At 32.4% G+C, this 27,100-nt stretch overlaps 2 protein-coding genes and 2 long non-coding RNA genes across 8 annotated transcripts; 2 read left to right on the forward strand and 2 right to left on the reverse strand.

Annotated features, from left to right (window-relative positions):
- Nucleotides 1-860: 860 nt before the first annotated feature.
- Nucleotides 861-5,194, reverse strand: LOC112038884 (uncharacterized). 4 transcript variants are annotated; one of them, XR_010630813.1, is made up of 3 exons: nt 2,941-5,190; nt 2,353-2,421; nt 861-1,228 (listed from the first exon to the last, which is right to left on the reverse strand). It is a non-coding gene; the product is annotated as an uncharacterized LOC112038884 (long non-coding RNA). The 4 variants fall into 4 exon arrangements; XR_010630812.1 differs by having other exon boundaries at nt 2,353-3,931; nt 4,393-5,187; XR_010630810.1 differs by having other exon boundaries at nt 2,353-5,194.
- Nucleotides 5,195-6,921: 1,727 nt separating this feature from the next.
- LOC136069598 (uncharacterized) lies at nt 6,922-9,133 on the reverse strand. Of its 2 annotated transcripts, XR_010630815.1 has the most exons (4): nt 8,974-9,133; nt 8,614-8,734; nt 8,100-8,262; nt 6,922-7,219 (listed from the first exon to the last, which is right to left on the reverse strand). It is a non-coding gene; the product is annotated as an uncharacterized LOC136069598 (long non-coding RNA). The 2 variants fall into 2 exon arrangements; XR_010630816.1 differs by lacking the exon at nt 8,100-8,262 and having other exon boundaries at nt 8,974-9,128.
- Nucleotides 9,134-10,198: 1,065 nt separating this feature from the next.
- LOC136069583 (mogroside IE synthase-like) lies at nt 10,199-10,868 on the forward strand. The gene has a single exon (XM_065778287.1). It carries the CDS (start codon nt 10,218-10,220, stop codon nt 10,866-10,868), a length of 651 nt encoding a protein of 216 aa, XP_065634359.1. The 5' UTR covers nt 10,199-10,217.
- Nucleotides 10,869-14,616: 3,748 nt separating this feature from the next.
- LOC112038873 (mogroside IE synthase) lies at nt 14,617-23,705 on the forward strand. Its single transcript, XM_024071716.2, is given in 6 exon segments — nt 14,617-15,406; nt 22,816-23,002; nt 23,005-23,136; nt 23,139-23,249; nt 23,252-23,332; nt 23,335-23,705. Coding segments are annotated over 6 exon segments (1,347 nt in total). The 5' UTR covers nt 14,617-14,773; the 3' UTR covers nt 23,538-23,705.
- Nucleotides 23,706-27,100: the final 3,395 nt, after the last annotated feature.

The following is a 27,100-nucleotide window of genomic DNA, read 5'->3' on the forward strand; positions in this document are numbered from 1 at the left end:
TTCTTTGATTTGGGTTTTTTTATTTATTTTTTTTTTTCTGGGTTTTAGAATAGTTTTTTTTTTTTTTTTTTTTTTTTGTGTTTATGGTTTTTATTTTATTTTATTTTTTAATATTGTGTTGACGTAAGAAATTGTGAGAGTTTCAAAAGTTTCGGTTTTATATATATAGTCATATACCTGCACAATGCGCGGGAAATTTTGACATTTTTTTTTAATTGATAAGTGAAAGAAGAAATAAGTACGTGAAGCTTATAAGTATTAGTCTTAAACTCAAAATTATATAATTATTTTTCTAATTGAGTATGATTGGATATAATGTAATATATATTTTGTAAGTTAAGTGGTCAATAATTTTTAACTTGAATTATGAAAAGTTTGCTATAAACTCCATTTATAAACAGTTTGCTTTTAAGACAACTGTTTATAAATGTCCATTTTTAAAACCTGAATTGTTGTAGGAAAGAGAAATGACACCATGGTCAAAGCAACATTTAGATGTGTACATTTGAACATGATTTAGTTTGCAATTGATCATACAGTTTATGCTTTTGTAAAAAATTATTTAAATTATGTAAATATCTAGATCATGCATATGTTCATATGGTAAATCTTGTTTGAAACCAATATTTGTTTTTGTAATATCATGGAATGATGAAGAATCTCTTTATTATGCTGAGGTACTACTTGGAATATCATCTTAATTTCTAAAAATTCGTGTAATTGGAATATCATATATGCAATAGGGAAATAAAAACTCTTAGTAGGCTGATTTCCCCTGAAAATTTGTAACTATATGCCAAATTCCCTTCTCATTGAGAATTTAGAGGGAAAAAGTAAAAAAAAAAAGTGACTTATGAGCAGAAAATTAAATTTATACTTTTTACTCATTGCTGATTGAACTTTAGTTACATGGGCATTGATTGATTCTAAGAAAGTCATTGTTCTTCCAAATCAACTTTACTACTCCTGTTCTCCGAAGGTTCATGCAGTAGCTTTGAAACCGTCTACCTCTTTAAGGTCTATGGCTTTCACCCAAAGCACAACATATAAACCAATGATTTTAGAAAAATAACCTATCAACTTAGCAAAGCTCTTTCTCAAAAAACTTAGCAAAGCTGAAGCCAAACACTTTTTTTCTTATTACATAAAAGGCAAATTGTTACATTGACTATGCATAGAGAGTTGAACATTGTTGAGAAGAGGGGGACCTCTTTGTGATGCACCAAGTCTGATAAAAAAAGAGTTAACAGCAGATCCAATTTAGCTTTCACAAGAAAATTTTTAAGTAATCAAAATGTGTACATTGCAATGAGTCATTAGAAAACATCCAAGAAAGGCCATGAAAAACTGATTACTGACTTCCCATCAAAATTCCTAAGGAAAAAAAAAACACCAAAATTCATTAGTTAAATGCAGATACCATTCTTTTGAGTCATACACCGATAGTATTGCAGCAATGATTGGTTTGTGAACGCTAAAGATCATCCCTATTATTTTGGTAAAACTTCTTGAGCTTCATATATTGACCTTATCCATTCTAATCAATTTAAATACTTTTAGAATATTTAAAAAGTTTATTTAGTTGAATATAAAGAGACACACAGAAGAAATATGCATTACATTGACATTTTACAAAACAGATCAACATTCTATTTTATTTATCTATGTTATTTTTATCACATTTTTTAATATTCCAAGAGTATCAGGAATTGAACAATAATATATCAAGTTGTGAGCCTTGTCCAAAAATGATAATTTATTTTTGAAAGACCCATTACACTGGTTCACTTTAGCAGCGAGCTATAAGAGATTTTTATAACATGCAAATCAAACATTTAAACTTCTGCATAATGGGAGAAAATGCAATTTGCACCAAACAAACTGAAGAAGAATGAGGGAAAACAGAAAAGGAAAAACTCACCTCAAAGAGAAAAACTTCTTGAGCTTCATATATTGACCTTATCCATTCTAATCAATTTAAATACTTTTAGAATATTTAAAAAGTTTATTTAGTTGAATATAAAGAGACACACAGAAGAAATATGCATTACATTGACATTTTACAAAACAGATCAACATTCTATTTTATTTATCTATGTTATTTTTATCACATTTTTTAATATTCCAAGAGTATCAGGTATTGAACAATAATATATCAAGTTGTGAGCCTTGTCCAAAAATGATAATTTATTTTTGAAAGACCCATTACACTGGTTCACTTTAGCAGCGAGCTATAAGAGATTTTTATAACATGCAAATCAAACATTTAAACTTCTGCATAATGGGAGAAAATGCAATTTGCACCAAACAAACTGAAGAAGAATGAGGGAAAACAGAAAAGGAAAAACTCACCTCAAAGAGACTTTCCAACCCTGCTTGTACTTTGGCAACTTCTGTGGAGGTGGAAGGAGAATTGAAAATCTATATATAAATATAAAAAACCAAATTAATGGGTTTTAGTTCTCAAGAGGTGGGCACTGAAGTTTTTGATAAGAGGAGGAAGAGTCCAAACAAAGAGAGTTAAAGGAAGGCCAAAACGATGAATTTGATTTAATGGGTAAGTAAATAACGGAGAAATGTTAAGCATTTTGTGTTTTAATGGGACATATGAGGAGTCTTGTGAGTTGGATGAATAATATGACACTTCAATAGAATAAATAGAAAGTAGTAGTAGTAAATGAGGAAGGAGGGTTTATTGGAAATATTAAATAGGGAAGTCATAGATTTCTAAATGCATTAAATAATTGTAATAATTAAAGCAAATTTGGGGGAAAAAAGGAGAAGAAAAAGAAAGAGACAAAAGCTAAATGCAAATTACTAATGGCATTCACTAATTAGTTACATGTTGCATCAATACAATTTTCCATAAACATTACATCTATCCTTGGCTTCAGAAATTGTAGATGACTTCAATAAAGAAAAAAGGAAGCATCAACTCACTTGAAGTTATATAAGGGCAGCACTAATTGTCATTGAACCAAAAAAATTGTAGTTACATGCTGCATCAATACAATTTTCGATTAACATAACATTTATCCTTGGCTCCACAAATTGCAAATGACTCCAATAAAACAAAAAAAGAAGCACCAGTTCAATTGAAGTTAAATAAAGACATCACTATTTGTCACAAAGTAAAACAAAAGAAAAAATGTGTTGAACTTTGGAAGAACTGATTGCATATGCTACTTGTGATTCTCTTTCAATGTTTTAGAGCATTAAGCTCCACCACAGGGGATTTATTTGTACAGAAACAAAAGAAGACGGATCAAATGAGAATTAAAAAATAAAATACTTATTGGAAAAATAAACACCTGGAAAATATAGTCATTTGTTCTTACTGACATAATCCTTATGGAAAAATAAACAAAAGAAACGGTTTAATAGAACCTAAATATTATCACCCAAGACAAACCCTATACTTAAGGCCAAATGAGTTCATAGCAAAATGATCAAATGTATGGGAAAGAGTGGAGACAGAGATAGCAAATGTCAAGAGGTTAGAAGAGATTGTGTAGCAGTTCAGGCATGCTAAAATATAGGTTGAAGAGAGTAAACTAATGTGGCACTTAATAAGAAAGTCTTAATGGCTAAAAGAATGTAGAAAGTCTTTCAATTCTATGTGCCACTTGGAAAAGCTTGGTTTTTAAAGGCAAAATTTAAGATATTGAATTGCTATAGATACAACAGAAAATTACTAAAAGCCAAAAGCACTTTTGCTAGCTTTAGGAACTAATATATCCTCTTGCAACAAACCTTGCATACGACCTAAGCTGCATAAAAGAGGCATATAGTATTACAGCATTAGTATTACCTTTTTAAACGTAAAGGAAGAGCAAGTCAAACAAAGGAGCTTGACTATCCTACACAGATTACACTTGTAAAGCAATACCAAACCAAAAGTTTTGATAACATAGTTTTATAGCCATTATGCCTGAAAAAGAAATTATTAATAACAATCATTAGCGAAACTAAATATAACAATCATTGCAATATATTGTCTTTTTCTTCAAAGTAAAATACAATCATAATATCCATATCGCTCTTAGTTTTTGTCATCCTTAGCATTAATGCACACACTTTACATTTGTCACATTTATTCTTAGGCTGAAGGACATAACTCTTAAATATTCCCATCTAGGAAGTTATTTTCTGCTTAAAATAAATATTATTGGATAATATGGGGTGTCACTTTAGAGGCTTCTAAAGAAACTTGAATATAATTATTAACCCTAAGCACATCTCATTTCATAGACTTAAGATAATTTGCTTCCATCTACATTGTAAAAGACTGCAATAAGCAAGACATATATAATATGTGCAGATTATGGTAATCGTTTTAAAAATTCGCTTTTAAATTATCCTTAATCATCAACAGTTAAAAACAAAGTATACCTTTAAAAAAATAACCACCTTTTTATCCAAAGATAAGTTAATTTGTTTCCACCTGTGTCAATTAGAGGCTGATACATCACACAACCAACATCAGCATGAGCAACAATAAAGAAAACCCAATGAATGCAAGCTATGTATCTGTAATTGTAAGTGCTTTCAATCAACTTTTCACAAATTTAATTGTTTCTAGTCCCAACCAAAATACTGAACAAACGAAAATAAATTATAAATTCATCAAGATGGAAATATAATTAATCAATTTTCTTTCAAGCATTTTATCAAACATTATGGATTCAAAATAAAATATATACCTACTCTTGGGCTCTTTGCAATTCGAGTCCACTACAAGTTTCACCTCCACTGGCACTTTGATCCAATCCACATAGAAACATGGGTCTATGCTATGATTGCATGTGACATGAAAGAGCTCAATCCTTTAGTTAGGCTTCTTCCTCACGGATCTTTCTACATGCCCAACAAAAGAAAATTATTCAATCAACCCAGTCTTAGCCTTAGGGTCCAAACAATATCAAATTTGACAATTTCCCTTAATCATGTCCCCATGTAACATATTTAAACCACTAACGTAAAGACCAAGTTATGAATTATGAAAATGGTGTGGGTCAGAAAATATCTCAACCAATAAAGATATCAAAACAACATAAATAGACCACTTCATTCAGCAAAAACCCATTACCAAACAACAACAAAAAAATGAACAAAACAAACTTAGTATTTTCATTGTTATTAATACCGTTTCGGACCCCGTTTCGGTTTGTCCAGTGGAATGGAATATTTCGGTACCGGCCGATTTCGGCGTACCGTTTCAAGGTGTTTCGGGGTTCTTAAAAAATAATTTATATATATCCTTGTTGAACATAAAATTGTCAATTCTAATAAATAAATAACTAAATATCAAATAATACAAATCATTTAGTCTTAACTCTTAAGTCTTAAACATCAATATAATCACACAATAAGAAGATTTACAAGACAATAACTAAATATAAAAAAAAAATACAAGATTTACTCTTCCTCCTCATCATCATCCATGAGAGAATGATCAAATTCATCATCAAAAGAACTCCCAAGAACTACCAACACCCATTGGACCTTTACTCTTTTTTTTTTCTCCTTCGTTAGTAGTATCACAACTGGTAAGTTGAAGCTTTGATTTTTCCGAATCTGTGTTCTATAAACATTGAAGACCAGAAACTCAAGGAGGAAATAGGTAACTATTTTTTTTCTATAACTATCTAATTAGTTGGTCCGGTTCGGAAACTATATTGATTAGTAGCACCTCGAGTCTCAGAAAGTCGAGTTTGACCTGGCCTAGTTCCACGTGGCATCCCACATGGAACTCGAGTTTCTGAGACTCGAGGTCTATGTGGCGTCTACGTGGACCTCGAGTCTCAGAAACTCGATTTCCAAATCAAAAAAATTTGAAAATATTTCAAGTATCCAAGTCTCTCATCTACAAACAAAATACCCAAAAAAAAAAAAAATCATCACAGAGAGAGAGAAAGAATCTAGAAAAAGATGCTGAAATACCATATATGTGTTCATCATCAAAAAAAAAAAAAAAAAAAAAAACCCAAAAACAAGCTCCAGGTCGGCAAGCCCCAGGCCGGCGCGACCGGCGCGCAGTGCGGCCAGGGTCGCGCGCGACCCAGGGCTCGCGCAGCCCGAGTTGCGCAGGCCGCGCGAGCCTGGGTCGCGCCGACCCTGGCCGCACTGCGGCCTCGGTCGCGCCGGCCTGGAGCTTGTTTCTGGTTTTTTTTTTTTTTTTTTTTTTTTTTTTTTTTTTTTNGGTCGCGCCTGTTTCTGGGTTTTTCTTTTTTTCTTCTTCTGGCTTTCGGCTTCTTTCTTCTTCTTCAGGGGTTTTTTTTTTCTTCATGCTCTGATTTCTTTCTGGGTGGCTGTGGTTTATATATGGGCTTAGACCTCGAGGCTCAAAAACTCGAGTTCCACGTGGGATGCCACGTGGAACTAGGCCAGGTCAAACTATAAAAATCGAGCCTCAAAGACTCGAGGTATGAGCGCACAACTCGACTTTCTGAGACTCGAGGTGCTATTAATCAATATAGTTTCCGAACCGGACCAACTAACTAGATAGTTATAGAAAAAAAAATAGTTACCTATTTCCTCCGAAACTCAATACCTGAAATAAAAAAAAAAATGAATTGAGAGAGAGAGAGAGAGAGAGAGAGAGAGAGAGAGTCAGATATCAAATAGAATGAGAGAAACAGAAAAGTATGCGTTAAGCAACTTCTGGAGTTCCATTCAAGCAAATTTATTATAATTTACACCAAGGACCGTTCATCATATATTTATGATGGGTTATATTATTTGTTTATGATCAAATTGGTCCCACTGATACACCAAGGGTCATTCATCATATTATAAATTATCTATGAAGACAGGTGGTTGTCCCATTGAATATAAATCTAACAAAATCATTGCTGTGAAATAAATTTCATTTGAGACCTAGAGAGAATTCTAAATTTTGTCTCACTGAAATCTAATAAATGTTAAGTAAAGGCTCAATTCCCCAATTCACTCTATAATAATATTAAATCAATCACGGGAACCAATCAATACAGGGGAAATTATAATCAATTAAGTAGGATGGAGCGGGAACTTGTAGGTAGATCACTTTCTAAAATATAAAACCACAAAGGAAATTTCAAACAATAAAGAGTAGCTCCTTTCTCATTAAAAAAATAGTTATAAGCAATATACCAATCAACACTTACTCCAGACTGATCGAGCTTGCAGAGGACAGAGATGGTCTTAGTAGATCACTTCTTTGCTGAGTTACCATTATCTATCAAATCATAAAAGAGGAAAAAAAAATCAGAGGAAATTAACATGGTCAAAGTTACACAGGTTGTGAACATATTTATCATCTCCATATTTGTTCCATCTTTTAATCAGTCATGGATAAAAGCAATCCTATTTCTTTTCTCCACCATGCTTTCCTCTTCCAGCTTTAATTTTTCACAAAAAACAGATGCACTTCATCTGCCATGTACTGATGTCCAATACCCAACAATAAGTAGAAAATTTTCAATCCAAAAATAGATGCGCTACATCTTCCATATACAATATCAAAGGAATATTACCACAAAATTTGCTTTACTTTTTGATTGCTCACAAAGAATTTGGGTGATGCAGAAGAATACACCAGATTATGCAATCCCACAAAAACAGTTGCCAAAATATAAATATGGAGATTAAGCCAAAAACTCAAAAGAAAACTAATTCTAAACAAAGCAGAAGAAGATTAAGCCAAAACTACTCCCCTCCTTCCCCATCTTCATCCAACATGTATGAAAGAAAATCGCAACCACAATTGAATTGAACCTTAACTTAATATAAAAAAGAATAGAAAGAAAGATAGAGAGAAAGAAACAATGGTGATTTATGAGTTAAAAACATCTGGTTATATTCTTGCAAAAGGATACGGTTAGGAGATGCAGTTTTGATTGAATTATTGAAATATGAAAAAGAGAGCAATGCACCCAATCAAATTAGTACATGCTGAAGTGAGAGCAAAACCCACTACCTTTGCTAATCACTCAAAAAAACAAATACATATCCAAACGTAACTCTAAACCAAAATTAATTCAACTGAAAATACCAAAGCCTAAATCATATTTAACCGGCAACTGTATAAAACAATATAAAGAAGTAAAGAACTTTACCTATAATATTTTGGAGAAAGATTGGTCTAACAATGGATTTTTCTCTCCCTCTCTGATAGTCTGACACTCGCTGCCCCTTATTGGCGATCTCAATAATAGTGAGAGGCATTTATGAATGTCAGTTTTTTTTTTTATTTTTATTTTTTATTTTTTATAGGGAAACCTGAAAAGGTTAGAGCATCAATTCATAGCAACGTAGCAACATGAAAAATTGAATTTATTATAGGCAACAGAAAACCAATCGGTGGGAAAAATTTATTTGAAACGGTTTGGTTAAACAAAAGTAGATAATGTTAAAGTAGATGGATATAGATATAGATTATATTTAAAAAAAAAAAAAATTAACCCAAAAACCCAAAACATAAATCTAACCCAAAAACCTAAATCAAAACTGACCCAACCAAATACCCAAACTAACTCATAAGTTCATAACCAAATCAATGGGGGAAAAAAAAAAGCATGGCAGATTTCATAAAACAAAACAATATTTGAAGAGGGAAAAAAGTATACATACCTTTAGAATATGCTGTTGCAGAGACAAACTGGGCCAGAGAACGAACTGAGAATCAAAGTCATCATTGAGGCTGTGATTGAATGGAGCCGGATATGGGTGGTGCTGAACCAAAAACGTAACCCTAAACCAAAATCAAGTCCTTCAAAAGCCTAAATCATATTTAAAATTGAGAATTTTTTTTTTTTTTTTGATAGAGAATCCAAAAACCCAAAAAAAAAGAAAAAAAAGAAAAAAAGAAAAAAGAATCAAATCTAAACCTATCTAACAAAAAAACTCAATCAAAAGTAACATTTCATACCCAAATCTAAAAAATGGAAAAAAAAAAAGCAATGTACGGTGCCCAATCGATGCAGTGTTTACCGTTCTGCCTCTTTCTCTATTTCTTTCTCTGTGTCCTAGGCCTCATCCTTTCTCTATTTCATCGCCTCTCTCTTTCTCGGCCTCTCTCTGTTTCATCGCCCTTCTCTCTATCTTTGTCTGTCTATTTCGGCAAAATTTGCTCAACAGTATATTTTTTAGAAAAAATTTAGTGGCTGGCACGCGTTTGAAGTTATTTAGTTAGACAGATTGTTTTTTGAAAATCGAGTTTGTGAAACTCGATTTCCAACCCAAAATCGAGTTTCTCAAACTCGATTTATGCCTGAAGTCAATTTAAAAAAAAAAAGAAAAAAGGTGGAACTCAAGTTTATGAAACTCAAGTTTCATGCTTTAAAAAAAAAAAAACCCAAATGAAACTCGAGTGTACGAAACGCGAGTTCTGTTATTTTTTTTTTAAAGGAATAAACTCGAGTTCCACTTTTTTTTTTTAATTTTAAATTGTGTTCAAGCGTAAATCGAGTTTGAGAAACTTGATTTTGGGTTGGAAATCGAGTTTCACAAATTCGATTTTCAAAAAAAAGTCTACCTTACTAAATAACTTCAAACGCGTGCCAACTACCAAAATTTTTCTAAAAAATGTACTAATGAGCAAATTTTGCCGTCTATTTCTCTCTCTTTTCTCTTGATCTCTCTCTCCTTTCTCCGTGTAGCAATCTTTGTTTTTTGTTTTTGCTCCAAATAGTGTTTTAATGTAGTGAATCATTATAATTTATCGCTTTCAAACGGTGTTATAGCGTTACCAAACAATGCACCATACGTTTTTTTAAAGATTAAATTGTATATGTGTCTTAATTTTAGGTAGACAATTATCCTATTTGTCACCACCTGCTTAATTGTAGGAATTCACTTTCTCTCAGCTTCTGCTAATATTAAATATAGATATAGGTATAGATATAAATATAGATATAGATACTAGTTATAGGCCCGTGCATTGCACAGTTTTATGAAAAAACTTATAAAATAAATGTATAAATAGTTATATATTTTAATAGATTCAATAAAGATAAAAGAAAAAAATTATCAAGTGTAAATAATTATCTCACTAAAATAAATCTAAGAATATATCTAATATATATATATATATATATATATATAAATATATAATTTTTTAAAGTTATGGAAGGGTGTAACACTCCAATTTTTATAAATAAATATCATGGCATTATCTCTTTGATCATGAATCCTGGCTCCTCCATCTGATTTGAGAGAGAGAACATTGCAAGAAAATGGAGAGGGAAACTCATATTCTAGTGATTCCTTACCCCATACAAGGTCACATAAACCCTATGCTCCAATTCTCCAAGCGCCTAGCCTCAAAGGGCGCTAGAGTGACTTTAGTCGCTACCAGCACCATTAGAAACTCCATGCAAGCCTTGCAAGGTGCTAGGTCTGTCAACATTGAGATAATCTCTGATGGCTCTGAGGGAGACGAAACGGTAGAAAGCTTACTAGCAACTCTGGATCGTTTCAAAGATATAGTTTCACAAAGCTTAGCAGAGTATATTGAGAAACTAAACAGCTCCAATTACCCACCAAAGTTTATTGTGTATGACTGTGTTCTACCATGGGCTCTAGACGTGGCTAAGAAATATGGCCTTGATGGAGCTCCATTTTTCACTCAGTCTTGTGCAGTCAATGTCATCTATTATCACTTGAAGCAAGGAACAATAAGGTTGCCCATAGAAGGGCCAACAGTATCACTACCCTCGTTGCCAAAACTAACAATCAATGATATATCTTCATTCCTTTCTAATCCAAGCTCGTACCCAGCTCTACTAAACCTTGTAATGGATCAATTTTCCAACTTCCTAGAAGCGAAGTGGCTTTCACAATCTCTACGTATATTTACCATGTTCTTCTTAACTTTTGACTCATGATAGTGTTATTACGTAATTTTTCTATTTTTATTAGGCTGTTTTACCGATTGATATAATTTTTCTATTTTTATTAGGCTGTTTACCGATTGATATGACATCAGTTAAAAAAAAAAAACGAAAAACAAGAACGCATGATATTTATTTATATTATATAGTTGAGATTACATCAATTCCATGAGTAATTTTTAGGTATTCTAGGAGTATGGAGAATGATGCTTCCTCATCTCACATTCACGGTAAGATCTACTAATCAAATTCATGGCGGGGTCCACCATGAATGTAAAAAGAGAGAGTACCATTTTTCCATACTTCAAGAGTATCTAAGAATTTTCTCAATTTCATATATACCCTATGAATTTAATGAATAAATCCCAGTATAAATATGAGAAAAAAAATCATTCTTTATACTTTGAAAATACTTAAGAAGTACTCCTTTTTGCCTCAAACTCTCTTAGGGGTTTGAATAGCATGTGACTGTCTTTGTTAGTCTTTCCTTCTTCCAATAGAGATTGAAATTAAAAAGAAAAAAAAATGTACTCATTTTTCTGCCCAATCGGTCCCTGCATCTTCATAGTTGGATGCTTTGTCCGGTTCAAAGAAGCGAATTAAATAATTGTGCAATTTGGAATAACTTGACAAAAGGTACAGATATGCTCAAACTCAACCATAGGTGCTCAACTTTTCTTTTTCTGGTAGATTTTAATATCTATCGAAGGCACATCTAATCTAAGCTACATGCCAATTTGCCAATGATTAAAACATTTTGTGTTTGACACCAATAATAACGGCCAATGCCACAAACAAATGAATCATTTTATATTCATCATCCCTAAAAATAACTATGTTGAAGATATAAAGCCCTCATATAGTGAATCATTTTATATATTGAACATATTGATTAGTTAAGACGCTTTAATAAAAAGAAAAAGTTTGTCCTTTGACATGATCATTATAAAAAACAAAAAAAATACTTGAGTTTCACCTCATGCATATATATGCATATTAAAATTTCTACTTAAAAACATATATGCATATTTAAAAACAAAAACATATATGAGTATTTAAAAAAAAGACTTAAGTTGAATTGTTTTCTCTCTCTGTGTCCAATTTACCTTGTTTTTATCTTTTCACTTCAATTAGTTTGACTTGGTTTTTAAAGTAAAGGTGTCTACGGAAGACATATTAGTAAAAAAAAGAAAAAGAAAAGAAAATCTAGCACCACAACTTATCTCAAAACTTCTTTGCAAATGTAGAGAGTGTGAGTGGTGGAGAAAAATTTGATGGGTCTATGTGTAAGTGATAAGTAACCACTCACAGTCTGTCATATTAAAATTATAGTAAAAAAATTATATAATCTTAAAACAACTAAAAAAAAATTGCTCTATTTGTTTTACTTTCCAATGAGAAAATACATATTGTTTCGGATGCATGCATCTTTACTCTCACATGAGGGTGGACCCCACACTTGTGGAGTTCACCCTTATGTGAGAGGGAGGATGTATGCACCGGAAACACCATATACCACCTTCTTTCCGAGAGGCTGGTGAACACACATTTCTAGTAGAAACTCTTGTACCATTTGCTCCACTTTCCAAAGGTCACCACACGTGTAAGGTTAAATAACCACACACTTATTTCTACCCCGGGAAAAAAAAAAAAAACCCATAGAGCTAAAAATCAAAAATTGATAATTTAATATTGGTTTACACCTTAACTATGATGCCTTTTCTTAAGGGTGGTAAAATTGGACACGACCTGCGAACCCAACACAACACGACATGAAATTAGCAAGTTATGAGTTAAGGCTTAACGAGTTTGTGTCATATTTGGATTGACATGACTGACCCGTTTAATAAACGAGTTGGGTTAGTGTTGAACATATAGAACCCGTTTGACCCATCTAATCCGTTTAATTAAATGACATTTTACCAATGTACCCTTCAAATTCTAGGTATATAAATTTATTAGTTGTTGTGGTTTATTTTCTTTGACATATATTGTGATATGTTTTAGTTTTGAATGATTATTTGTGATGTAATTACTCGTTAGTTATGAATTTTATATTAAAAATATTTATTTGTTTATTTTTTCATAATTTTTTTTTTCATTTTGATAAAGTCTGATAAACAGGTCGACACGATTGACTCGTTTAATAAATGGGTCGTGTTAGGGTTGAGGAATCTTGACCTGTTTAATAAACATGTCGGGTTAGTGTTGACCTATATCGTCGAATACTCATGAGTTGACACAACATGAACCCGACACGTGAACATAAATTGCCACCCTTACCTTTTCTTTAACTATTAGTTTTTTTTTTTTAATTAAATTGATAAATATATACTATTATATAACATATGAACATAATATATATTATTAATTTTAAAAAAATGATTGGTTATATGATTATATTATTTTATGCAAATGATTGTTGAATTGTATTTATAATTTTATTTTAGACTATGAAAAAGTTTATGGACACAATTTTTGTGTCACAACTCTTACATACAATCTTGATATATATGACTGTGAATTATAAGTAAAAAATTGTAGATTCATATACAAGTAATGGTTAACGAATAATAATCACATATCATCAAATTTTGACAAAAATTGTGAAAAAAGTGTGTGGTTGTAAAAAAATTGTTAGATTATTACTAATTGTCAGAGAAAAAAAAAGTTTTTTTTTTTTTTTTTTTTGAATCAAGAATAAAAAAAAGTTGATTAATTGTTTCATTTTTTATGCGCCCCCAAGGCAAATTCCAGGCCCCACCCCTGTTTAAAAGCAATTAAAATGTAATTTGAATTATTGATTGAGCCACTATGCTTTCTCATTCACTTCATTCCCATATTTCTAGTGGTTTCTACTTTCTAACTTTCTATCTACGCTAATTACCTGCCTATCCTTAGGGAAAGAGAAAAAAAAGAAAAAAGAATGAAAATTACATTTTAAATCTCATAGTTTAGGGAGTGTACCAAATAAATTAAATCACATAGTTTCAAAAGCAATAAATTTAGTCCTATGTTTTTTAAATTAACAAATTTAATGTATGGTTTCAAAAATTACAAATCTAACATTGATGTTTTTTAAAGTAACAAATTACATTTCAACCATTTAATTGTGTTTGGGGTTTAATTTAGGATGTGGGTTAAATTTGTAACTTAAAAAAGGAAAAGCAAAAATATGTTCCAACTACAAGTCATTAGCCCCCTTGAATTGTTGGGTTCATGCATCCTTCTCCTTCAAATCACCATCAACACGTTTGACAAGTTGGAACACGAGGTAGGTTAATTAAGCAATCCATTCATGTCATATGTTTAGAAATTCGTGTGTCTTGCGTGTGATAATAATAATTATCTCATAAATTCATCTTCTGATCGTATAGTATGTGAATTTCAAACGTGGCTTTTATCTAGTGCCTCTAGTGCACTGAATCCATTACAATTATGACACGTGTTTGAAATGTCATGATTGTAGCGAATTTAGTGTCATAGGACATTGGACAGAAGCCATAACCGTGAATTTCGCATGGCTGTATGATTTACATGATGTGAGAGAAACGATGCATATATGTGAAGCATTAATTACCTCCAACTTATATACTTTTGAGGCAATGTGAAACAAACTCTCTGACACAAACAAAATAACTCTAATTTCAACCTAACTATACCTTAGAGAAGCCTGGTCTAATTTACAACCACTAGGAATTATTATTATTATTTTTTGGTACAACTCAACTAGTCTATTCTTTTAACATCCTTTAATACGTAATAGCAACCAGTCAAGATGGGGATGGGAAAAGCTTCCTCAAACACAGATGTCTAAACTATTTAATATCATGGCATTGTCTCTTTGATCATGAATCCCTGCTCCTCCATCTGATTGAGAGAGAGAACATTGCAAGAAAATGGAGAGGGAAACTCATATTCTAGTGATTACTTACCCCATGCAAGGTCACATAAACCCTATGCTCCAATTCTCCAAGCGCCTTGCCTCAAAGGGTGCTAGAGTGACTTTAGTCACTACCAGCACCATTAGAAACTCCATGCAAGCCTTGCAAGGTGCTAGGTCTGTCAACATTGAGATAATCTCTGATGGCTCTGAGGGAGACGAAAACTTAGAAAACTTAATAGCAACTCTGGATCGTTTCAGAGTGATAGTTTCACAAAGCTTATCAGAGTATATTGAGAAACTAAACAGCTCCAAATACCCACCAAAGTTTATTGTGTATGACTTTGTTCTACCATGGGCTCTAGACGTGGCTAAGAAATATGGCCTTGATGGAGCTCCATTTTTCACTCAGTCTTGTGCAGTCAATGTCATCTATTATCACTGGAAGCAAGGAACAATAAGGTTGCCCATAGAAGGGCCAACAGTATCACTACCCTCGTTGCCAAAACTAACAATCAATGATATATCTTCATTCCTTTCTAACCCAAGCTCGTACCCAGCTCTACTAAACCTTACACTGGATCTATTTTCCAACTTCCTAGAAGCGAAGTGGCTCTTTTTCAGCTCTTTCATGGACTTGGAACTCGAGGTAAGTTCACAATCTCTACGAATATTTACCATACTCTTTTGACTCATGATAAGAGTTATTACATAATTTTTCTATTTTTATAAGGCTGTTTTACCGATTGATATGGCATCAGTTAAAAATTTTTAAGAAAGAAAAACGTATGATATTTATTTACTATATTGTTGAGATTACATCAATTCTATATATATTCTATGAATTTAATAAATACACCTTACCATAAATATGAGAATAGAGACCATTCTTCATGTTCCAAAGTAATTAAGAAATACGCCTTTTTGCCTGAAACTCTCTTAGAGGTTTGAATAGTAGATGACTGTCTTTGTTAATCATTTCTTCTTCCCATAAAGACTGAAAAAAAAAATACTCCTTTTTCTGCCCAATCGCTCCCTACATCTTCGTAGTTGGACGCTTTGTCCCGTTCAAATAAGCGAATTAAATAATTGTGCAATTTGGAACAACTTGACAAAAGGTACAGATATGCTCAAGTACTCAACCATAGGTGTCTATCCAAGGCATATCTAATCTAAGCTACATGCCAATTTGCCAATGATTAAAACATTTTGTGTTTGACACCGATAATATCGGCCAATGCCACAAACAAATGAATCATTTTATATTCATCACCCCTAAAAATAACTATGTTGAAGATATAAAGCCCTCATGTAGTGAATCATTTTATATATAAAACATATTGATTAGTTAAAACGCTTTAACAAAAAGAAAAAAGTTTGTCCCTTGACATGATCATTAAAAAAAAAAAAAAAAAAAAAAAAAAACTTGAGTATCACCTCATGCATACATATGAATGAATGTATTTAAAAATAAAAACATATATGCATATTAAAATTTCTACCTAAAAACATATATGCATATTTAAAAATAAAAACATATATGCGTATTTAAAAAAAGACTTAAGTTGAATTATTTCTCTCTGTGTGTCCAATTTACCTTGTTTTTATTTTTTCAATTCAATTAGTTTGACTTGGTTTTTAAAGTAAACTAGTAAAGGTGTCCACAGAAGACAGTTTAGTAAAAAACAAAAGAAAAAATTTAGTATCACAACTTATCTTATAATTTTTTTTTGTAAATGTGGTAGAGTATGAGTGATAGAGAAAAAAATAGTGAGTCTATGTTTAAGTGATAAGCAATCACTCACAATTTGTCACATCAAAATTATGATAAAAAATTATAAAATAGTGTGTGATCCTAGTACAACTCTGTGAGAGTACTTTTTTTCTTAGCATACAAGCCCACGTAGAGACAAGGATCCTAGGCTAAATTATACTTGTTGTTTTGGAGGACTGGGCTTGGTTCACCGCAGCTAAATGGGAGCTGATTATGAACCAAGTTGTGCGCAAGTCACATAAATCTCGTCAAGGCAAAAATGCGATTCCTCCTAAGAAATAAAATATCATTATAAGTGTTTTAGTGTTATAAAATGACCATTTACTCTTACGAAATAAGTAGAATAAGTATTCATAATATTCACAATGAGAAGGAGATTGAAATAAAGTATTTGAGGCTTATCTTTTATTGTATGAACATTTAAAAGAGTTCCTTCACTTGGTACCTCGGGCGTATTGTCGGGGGATCTCGGGCGTACTGCTGTGGTATCCCAGGCGTACTGTCATGGTTCCCAAGGGTACTAGGCCTGTAAGAACTCAGAATGCTGATTCTCTGAACTATACGATCTTTCTCCATGCTTATTATGCAATAGAGTTTTGTCATTTCCCTTTTCCTCTACATGTCTTGCATAAGAACACACTACATAATACACATATCTTCAAATAATTGTTAGTTTCTTAGATTAGGATATATATTTTAATACATATACATATATGTAAATGAATTTTATGAGAATGATTCAGTCACGAGAATCCTGGCCCCAATTCTCACAGACTTAGTGCTTTTGCACAAGACTTGTGGGATTTGGAATTCAAATCCAAGTGGCTTTGCTTGAGCATTGCCTTCTAAGATAGTTAGGTGATGAGGATTTTTGTGGGAGAGAGTGATATATGATGTGTGCATGTTTTGACATATGTTTCTTTGGAGGCTAAGTGATATTTTGAATGATTTCAAGGATATAGGACAAATTCCTCCACCTTGGCTCTCTTATTTTCTTGCTTTCTTTCTCTTCCTTGTTGGGCTTTAAAGCTCTAAGGATATATGTTTTGAACCTCTGAACTCTTCCCCTGAATCCCCATTTTTGTCCCCTCCAAATCCTCCTTTTCTGCTATGTCTTAGAGTTCTTTTTATAGCAAACCTGGTCTGGTACCCCAAGCGAGGACGCCCCAAGTTTGCTAGGTAAAACCATGTCCTTTGGCACCTGAAAATGTGCATTGGGTAGAGGTTTAGCTTATTTAGGCAATTACAACTTAAAAGGGGCGTTTGACTTTAGTTACAAATGGAAGATTCCTTCTTGGACAGTCAGAACAGTGGGTGGGCTGTTCGATGTACTATGACAGCTTTGTTTAAAATGACAATTAAGAGGAAATTGTGGGGAGGTGTCTTGCACATAGGGGAACTGAGTTTTCCATTGGTTCATGCATTCCAAGAAAATATATGAACTAAGGAAAACCATCAGGATTCTCCTTTCATTAGAAATCACTCCCCTACCGACCAAACCATTTCTCCCTTACTATCCACTTGGGATCCCACTGGTTTGGACCATGGGTTACAAAGATAATACCTAATTTTTTGCTAGATTTTTAATGGCTTTTGTTGGAAATATGAACATACATCTTGCTGCATATCCTCTAGTCTGACTGGGATCCCTCTTCTTGTTGCATATCCTTTGGCCCGACCGGAATCCTTGCTATATGTCCTTTGACTGGGATCCTTGATGCATGTCCTCTGACCTAACCGAGATCCTCTTCTTTTTTCTATATTATTATTATTATTATTATTATTATTTCTTTCTTTTTTTCCTTCTTTTTGGAATTTTGGGCCTTCATGTTCCTTCTTAACTTCAGAAATTGGGCTTTCTTTGTTAAAGCCCATGGTCTTTCCTTACTTTTCATGGAATGGGTTTTCATGTGAAATTTTGGCCCTCAACAAACTCAAAAAAATATTGTTCTATTTGTTCCAATTTTCCAAGAGGCCGGTGACCACACATTTCTAGTAAAAAATCTTGTGCCATTTGCTCCCCTTTCCAAAGGTCACCACACATGTAAGGTTAAAAAACCACACACTTATTTCATTTTTTTTTTTTTTTTTTTATAAAAAAAAACCCTTACAGCTAAAAAACAAAAATTGATAATTTGATATCGGTTTACACCTCAACTATAGTGCCTTTTCTTTAACTGTGCGTTTATATTTTTATTAAATTGATAAATATATACTATTATATACCATATGAACATAATATATTATTAATTTAACTTATTTCTTTTTTTTTTTTTTTATAAAAAAAAAAAAACCCTTACAGCTAAAAAACAAAAATTGATAATTTGATATCGGTTTACACCTCAACTATAGTGCCTTTTCTTTAACTGTGCGTTTATATTTTTATTAAATTGATAAATATATACTATTATATACCATATGAACATAATATATTATTAATTTAAAAAAATGATTGGTCATATGATATATTATTTTATGCAAATGATTGTTCCGCTGTATTAATAATTTTATTTTAGACTATGAAAAAGTTTATAAACATAATTTTTGTGTCACAATTCTAACCACAATTCTGATATATATGACTGTGAATTATAAAAAAAAGAAATTGTAGATTCATGTATAAGTAATGGTTAATGAATAATAATTACACATATTATCAAACTGTGGTAAAAATTGTGACAAAAGTATGTGATTGTAGAAAAATTATTAAGATATTGCTGTTGTCAGAAAAAAAAAAAAAGTTGATTAATCGTTTCATTTCTATATGCGCCCTCCAAGACAAATTCCTCGCCCATCACTGTTTGAAAGCAATAAAAATGTGTAATTTGAATTATTGATTGAGCCACTATGCCTTCTCATTCGCTTCATTTCCTTACTTCTAGTGGTTTCTACTTTCTGACTTTCTATTGACATTAATTACCTGCCTATCTTTAGGGTAAGAGAAAAGAAGTAAAATTACATTTTAAACCTCATAGATTAGGGGGTGTACCAAATAAATTAAACCACATAGTTTCAAAAGCAATAAATTTAGTTCTAAGTTTTTTAAATTAACAAATTTAATCGTATGGTTTCAAAAATTACAAATCTAACATTGATGTTTTATAAAGTAACAAATTAAATCTCAACCATTAATTGTGTTCGGGGTTTAATCTAGGATGGGGGTTAAATTTGTAACTTATAAAAGAAAAAGCAAAAATATGTTCCAACTACAAGTCAATAGCCCCCTTGAATTGTTGGGTTCATGCAGCCTTCTCCTTCAAATCACTATCAACACGTTTGACAAGTTGGAACACGAGGTAGGTTAATTAAGCAATCCATTCAGGTCATATGTTTACGAATTCGTGTTTTGCGTGCGATAATAATAATAATTATCTCATAAATTTATCTCTTGACTATATTGAAAGCTCAAAAATGTGTTAAAAATACAAGAGCTGTTTAGACCAAGGGAGTCAATACCGTACCGGAGGCTGTACCGATTTGGCCAACGGTACGATATATTTCGAATACCGGTCAATACCGGTGTACCGTTTCGAGTTTACCGCTATTTTATATATATATATATATAAAACCATTTTATCTCATTTAAAATGTTAATCTCTAGTTAAAATTTCAACTAGGTAATATTAATAATATTAGGGAATTGATGTTCCTACTTCTTTAATAATAATAATAATAATAATATCACCGTCAGTAAAGTTTGACAGTGTTAACCCAAAAAAAAATAAAAAGTTTGACACTACAAAAACATTTTTCACTTATTAAAAATGAAAATGCCGTTTGAAACTTCTTTGGGTTAGAAAAAAAAAAAAAAAAATCAAATTTGAAATATCATTGATAACCATTCACGTGAGTGTGTCAGAAGGCATACTGCAAGTTACAAACAAAAAGGACACTCCACTTACTTTTTGCTTTTTACTATTAAAAGTCACAACAAAACAAACAACTAAAACCTTTAGAAACAAAAACTTAAAAACTGAGAAAGACAGACGAATGATGGCTGGTTACTTTCGGAACAGTGCTGGCGATGGCAGTATTATGGGTTACATGGTATTTTCTTTTACCGTTAAACACTTTTTTCTTGTTTTTCATTTACCGTCCGGTATTCTTTTTCCGGCCGGTATCCGATTTTTTTCCCGGTTTTTCCGGTACAATCCGATAAGCTCCGGTACAAAAAGCAGTACGAAATAGCTGTGTTTTTGTACCGGCTAAGGTGCCGGAACGAAAAATTCCGGCTGTACCGGCCGGAACGGTACGGTATTGACTCCACTGGTTTAGACCCCTAAATTAAAATTACGGCTCGATAGATTTTACACTAACTTAATACTAAGTGCAGAATAGTATAAATGCGAGCGGATAAATAAACAAGCTACTCTAATCCATAAACTAAGCAACACAGTAGTAAAATGGAATATAAAAGAGTAGAGAAGAAAGGTGCAAACACAAGATAACACACCGATGTGTTATCGAAGAGGAAATTGAAGAACTCGGCGAAAAACCTCTCCGCCGCTCTCTAAGCAAAAATCGATCCACTAGACAATCAGTTGGGATACATTGGTTAGCAAGAGACCCTCCAAGCCTAATCTACCCAATGTACCTAAGCCCTTCAAGCTCCTACTCCAACAAGGCTTCTCGGAACTGTGTCTTATCTAGTTCTTCGGATCCCGCAACAACCTCCATGTTGCATCTGCCATCCTTGGCTTCTTCCAATACTTCCTAGCAGCACCAAAACGTCACTTGACGCTCAGAAAGGGTGTGGTAAGTGTTTGGGCTATCAACCTCTTAATGGTATGGAAATGGAGAGGTAGGAGTTGAGGAAATACCACAAGCAAGTGTGTAGAGAATTGTGGGTATGACAATCTCTAATTCTCAATGTGTTTGGCTAGGGTTTTCTCTTAGAAGCACTCCTCAATATTTGTGGGTAATGTGGGTATAAATAGTGTAGGCACAGAAAGTGTGTATCAGAATGGACAGGCTGGCAGAACAGAATGTCTCGCGGGTGTCTCAAGGGAAAGCCTTACCCGCGAGATACTCGCGAGACACAGCTATCTCCATCCTGGCCTGACTCTTCGCATTCCAGCACGTGCAAGGCACATGGGTCACTTCGCGGGATGCTTAGTCGCGAGCTACTCGCAAAAACACTTTAGTCTTCAATTAGCTTGAGTCTTCACACTCTCTCTCCATCACACACCCCTTACAATCAAATCCCACAATAAATACATGGTATATAAGATTGAATGCAATTACAATCAAATTTGGCACAGAATAAAAGCCAACAAAATACATAGTTGTAAATAACAACTTTACATGTATGATATGTAAATTTCGCATGGTTGTGTGGTCTACATGATGTGAGAGAAACTATGCATATATTAAACAACCACTAGGAATTTTTTTTTTGGGTACAACTCAACTAGTCTATTCTTTTAACATCGTTTAGTACGTAATAGCAACCAGTCAAGATGGGGATGGGAAAAGCTTCCTCAAACACAAATGTCTAAACTATTTAATATCTTAGACCCATCCCAAATCATTATTAAATTTAGGAATTTGTATTAAAAAAATTCAATTTGTGTTGAAAAGAAAAGTTCCAAACCTATTTGTTTACTTACCAGTCATCGGCTTTAACAGGTCAGGTTGGATATGATTTAACTAAAATTAAACTTCCAAAATATTTTAAACTAATTAAGTTAGACTAACCATTGAACCTCCAAGCACTAATCGTTAGAAAGGTACCGACTCACTCAACTGGGCAGTGAAATTAGAAATTGGGAACAAGGGACATACAGGCACAAAAAGTTATAGTTTACATTTCACATCAATCCAACATAGACAGCAAGTCCTGAACTTCGCATATTTTATATAGCATGACGCAACAATTTTCAATATACATATGACTTTATAAATGGTTATTGAAACAATACTTTCACTCTTAATATTGATGGGCTTTGGTTATATACTCGGTAGGCCCTCTAGAGGCTCTCATTGCAAAACACTAATGTAACTCAATAGAATTCATGGTAATAAGCAACTTATTGAGTATAGTAGATTTGATCTTATACCTTTTTATAAGTATTAACGTATATTGTAAAATTATTAAGCTAATATGATTGCACAAGACATCCCTACGTTTCCTCTATTTGTTTAGTAAAATTTTAGATTTCAACCAATTTTTGGTATCTTCTTCTCTTTTGTTTTAACAAGCCTTTCTTCTTTTTAATTGTTGAACAATATTGTTTATTATTATTATATTACCTATGTTTCAAAATTCCATTATTCTATATTAGGTTGTGAATTGGATGGCAAGCCAGCAATGGCCTATAAAAACAATTGGACCAACTATTCCATCGATGTACTTAGACAAGAGGTTGGAGGATGACAAAGAGTATGGCCTTCATTTATTCAAGCCTGATGTGGATGCTTGTATAAAGTGGCTAGACACAAAGGAAACTCACTCAGTCGTTTACACATCATTTGAAGCTTAGCATCCTTGGGAGAAGAGCAGATGCAAGAGCTAACATGGGGCCTAAAGAATAGCAATTGCTACTTCTTGTGGATTGTTAGAGAAACTGAACAAAAAAAGCTTCCTACTAATTTTTTACAAGAAACAACGGGAAGGGACTTGTTGTGAGTTGGTGTCCTCAATTAGAAGTATTGGCTCATAAGGCCATTGGGTGCTTCACGACTCATTGTGGATGGAACTCGACTCTTGAGGCATTGAGCTTGGGGTGCCAATGGTTGCAATGCCACAATGGACGGATCAATTGACTAATGCAAAGTTCATTGTGGATGTGTGGAAGGTAGGGTTAGAATTAAATTGGATGAAAGGGGCATAGCTACCAAAGAAGAAATAGAGTTGTGTATAAGGGAAGTGATAGGGGGAGAACAAGGAAAAGAGATGAGAGGGAATTCAATAAGATGGAAAGAATTGGCTAAAGAGGCAATGAATGAAGGTGGAAGTTCAGATAAAAACATAGAGGACTTTGTGGCAAAACTTGTTTGCTCGTGAAGTTAATGCAAGTGGCAACTCTTCATTTGAATAATGATCAAGAAAATGATTTCACTTTAGGAGGATTTGTTTTAGTGATGGCAAGCATCACCAAGTGTGAGGAATTTTATTTTTATCAAAACATTACTTATGTCTTTTCACCATATGGAATGCAACAGTATGTTTTTATATGTAATAGCAAATTTAATTTTAACTAGGAGTAGACTCTTCTTGTACAGCAAGAAAAAAAAAAAAAAAAAAAAGCATAGAGTGAGAAAATTAGTTTTAAATGAATGTAGAATAGTTTTAAATAGATTGGAAATATTACACATTCCTAGTGTTATAAAAAAATTTAGTTGTTTTTTTTTTGTTTTTTTTTTCTTTTTTAAATTTTATATAATGTATAGATTCACGAATTCAGCAAAAAAAAAAAAAAAATGTTTAGATTCATGAATTTACATGTAAATACATTTTACACGAAATTAAAGATAAAATGACTCTTGGCACAATTTTATTTTATTATTATTATTTTAGATAAGGAAGGATGTCTTATTCTTTAATCAAACTATACTACTTCATACCTATGAGACACCACAAAAATTTTATTGACATACAATGGTGGTGGATTGAACCTAGGATCCTTGAGTTTACATCAGGCCTCAAACCAATGAGCCCACTATTTGGGTAACTCCGTGGGGGTGTTGCCACAAATTGAAGTGCATTTAGAGTATAAAGATACATGGCATCAAATTAGAAAGAAACTTAGGACATTTGACACAAAATTGTGATACAATTAAAATCTAATTTGAATTATGGATTGAGCCATTATGGTTCTACATTGACTTTAATTACCTACTTGTAGTGGTTTCTATCGGAATTACTACATGCCTGTCTTTGGGGTGGTGGGAAAAAAGAAGCATAAAATTACATTTTAAGTAACAAATTAAACCATATAATTTCAAAAGTAATAACTTTTGTCCAAAGGTTTTAAAAAGTAACAAATTAAATCAAACCATATAGTTTTTAAAATAACATATCAAATCCCCATTTTTTTAAATAAAAGTTAAACATTTATATAAGTGGAACAACATTGCATTTGAGGTCAATATAGGATAAGGATTAAATTCGCAACTTTGTAAAAAACTGAAAAAAGAAAAAGAAAAAGAAAAAAGAAAAAAGAAAAAAAGAAGGTATGGTCAAAGTCCAACTACAAGTCTGCAACACCCCCCTTGAATTTTGTGTTTATGCATCCTTCTCCTTCAAATCACCATAAATTATTTATCTTCAAAGAAAGCAATCGTACTAAAGATAAGAACTTCTAAATAATAGTGCCCCACAGTTGTCTTTACTTTTAAGGAACTGATTAGTGTCGAAAATATTTATCACGTTGAATTGAATAAAATCAGTAAAAGCTCCCCTGTAATTTTAGTTCATGAATTATTCACCCTCCTACTTCCATAGAGAGAAAGCATGGAAAGAAAATGGAGGGACAAGATTAGATTAGAAATTGTGATATACAATGCTAATGGTGTCGCGAAAGCCTAGAAAAAGTATACACGATACTCATTTGATGGAGTAGAAACTAAATTATTAGCTTTTGATAGTATACCTCGAATCCACAAGGGATTTTCCTAAATCCACAAGGAGAAAAAAAAAAAAAAAACTGGACTTCACCAGAGAAAGAATTTGACAAAAGTCTGTATTTATTGATAATAATCTGTTAAGACATATGTGATTTAATGTTAGGAACATATGTCATATTAATGGTGTCGCGAAAGCCTAGAAAAAGTATACACGATACTCTTTTGATGGAGTAGAAACTAAACTATTAGCTTTTGGTAATATACCTCGAATCCACGGGGGATTTTCCTAAATCCACAAGGAGAAAAAAAAAAAAAAAAAACTGGACTTCACCAGAGAAAGAATTTGACAAAAGTCTGTATTTATTGATAATAATTTGTTAGGACATATGTGATTTAATGTTAGGAACATATGTCATATTAGAATTGGCTAATCCTTTCACAAAACGCATTTTACTTGTAATTGGGTAGATCTAGGATGTGTTTAATACTTCAAGGAATAAGGTTTCAAGTTCAAGTGTTAAAGCAATGTAAGTTTGTCCAAGAAACAAGTGAAAAAGTGCTGGTTTTTAAATCTCGACAGCTAGTATTTATCGAGGGTTAAAGAGCTGCTGAAACCCGATGCTCGACAGCTATCTCAATAGATAAGCTATCTATCGAGGTTTATGAAAAATAGATTTTTAGTTCTGATTTTCATCCAATCCGTGAGTATGTGTTTAGGCTTTCTTTTCTCACAATCCTAAACATATATAAGGATTATTTTAAGGGCCGTCAAAGGTTGCGCGAGTGTAGAGCAAAGTCTTGTTCATGCAGATTGTGATCGAAGACAGAATTTGCCATAGTTCATCTTTTTCTTGAAGAAGCTGTTGTATTTGTACACTGTAGGGTTTTGTGACCAAGGAACTTCTTGATCTTCATCGTGTGATAAATTGAAGAACTTTGCAGCCAACATCTTTCTCAAGTTAGTGATTAAGTCGCGTACTAGGATCCACGCATCTATTGGTTAGTCACGTATTGGAAGCCGTGCATTGAAAGAAGAGATTGTTACTACAGAACAAGTCCAATTGAGTATTGGGGTAAGGGTTCAACTGTAGGTTGGTATTAGGTACTGAGATTTCTTTACTTGTAACCGCTTGTTGTGATAATAGTGAATTCTCGGGAGTGGTGACCTTAAAATCACCCTGTGGGGTTTTTGTCGTGTTGATTTTGTTGGAAATAGAAATATAGACGTGCGTTGTGAAAAACTGAAAATGTTTTGACATAAGTGTTAGTTCCTTATAAATCAAAATAAAATAAAATATCAGACCAAGATTTGCTACAATTGAAAATAAATATATTTTATTGTAAAAATATTGTAAAATATTGTTGTTATCACAATATCTTTCACAATTATCAAGATGTAAGTTCCTTATAATTAAAGGTCAAAATAGAATAAAATAATAAAATATCAGACAAGATCCACTACAATCGAAAATAAAGGTATTGTGAAAATGTGGTGACATTTTTAGACTTCATTTTCAGTTTAGTCAAATTTTGGGAACCAAAATTCATTTGTTTCAAGCACAGTTTTTTGGGTTGGCTTTTTGTTTGTTTGTTTTATTTCCTGCAAGGTTTGAAGTAAAAAACACATAATTTTACACCAAAAAAAAAAAAAAAAACAAAAATGGGCCTATTTATGTTTGGGGTAATTTCATTCTCCCTGTAAACCTTAAAATAGAGCAAATAATCTCTTTTAGTGAGTATGTATTGCCCTTAACAAATAGGTTCTAAGAAACTCTTATGCCAAATAGATATTTATATTTTAAATAGTTACTCTAAGTTTAAGTACACAGTTTCATACTTTTTCAATTAGAAGTTCTATTTTAATTTTTTTCATTCTAGAGGCAGCCCGTGCCACCCAACTAGTATATATATATATATATAGTAAATATACAGTTATATATAGCTTTTAAAAATATAAATAAAATTATCAGTTTTTAGTTTGTTTCACCATTATTTGTATAA

The sequence above is a fragment of the Quercus suber genome, unplaced genomic scaffold (genome assembly GCF_002906115.3).
Source record: "Quercus suber isolate HL8 unplaced genomic scaffold, Cork oak 2.0 scaffold_179, whole genome shotgun sequence".
Classification (NCBI taxonomy): Eukaryota; Viridiplantae; Streptophyta; class Magnoliopsida; order Fagales; family Fagaceae; genus Quercus; species Quercus suber.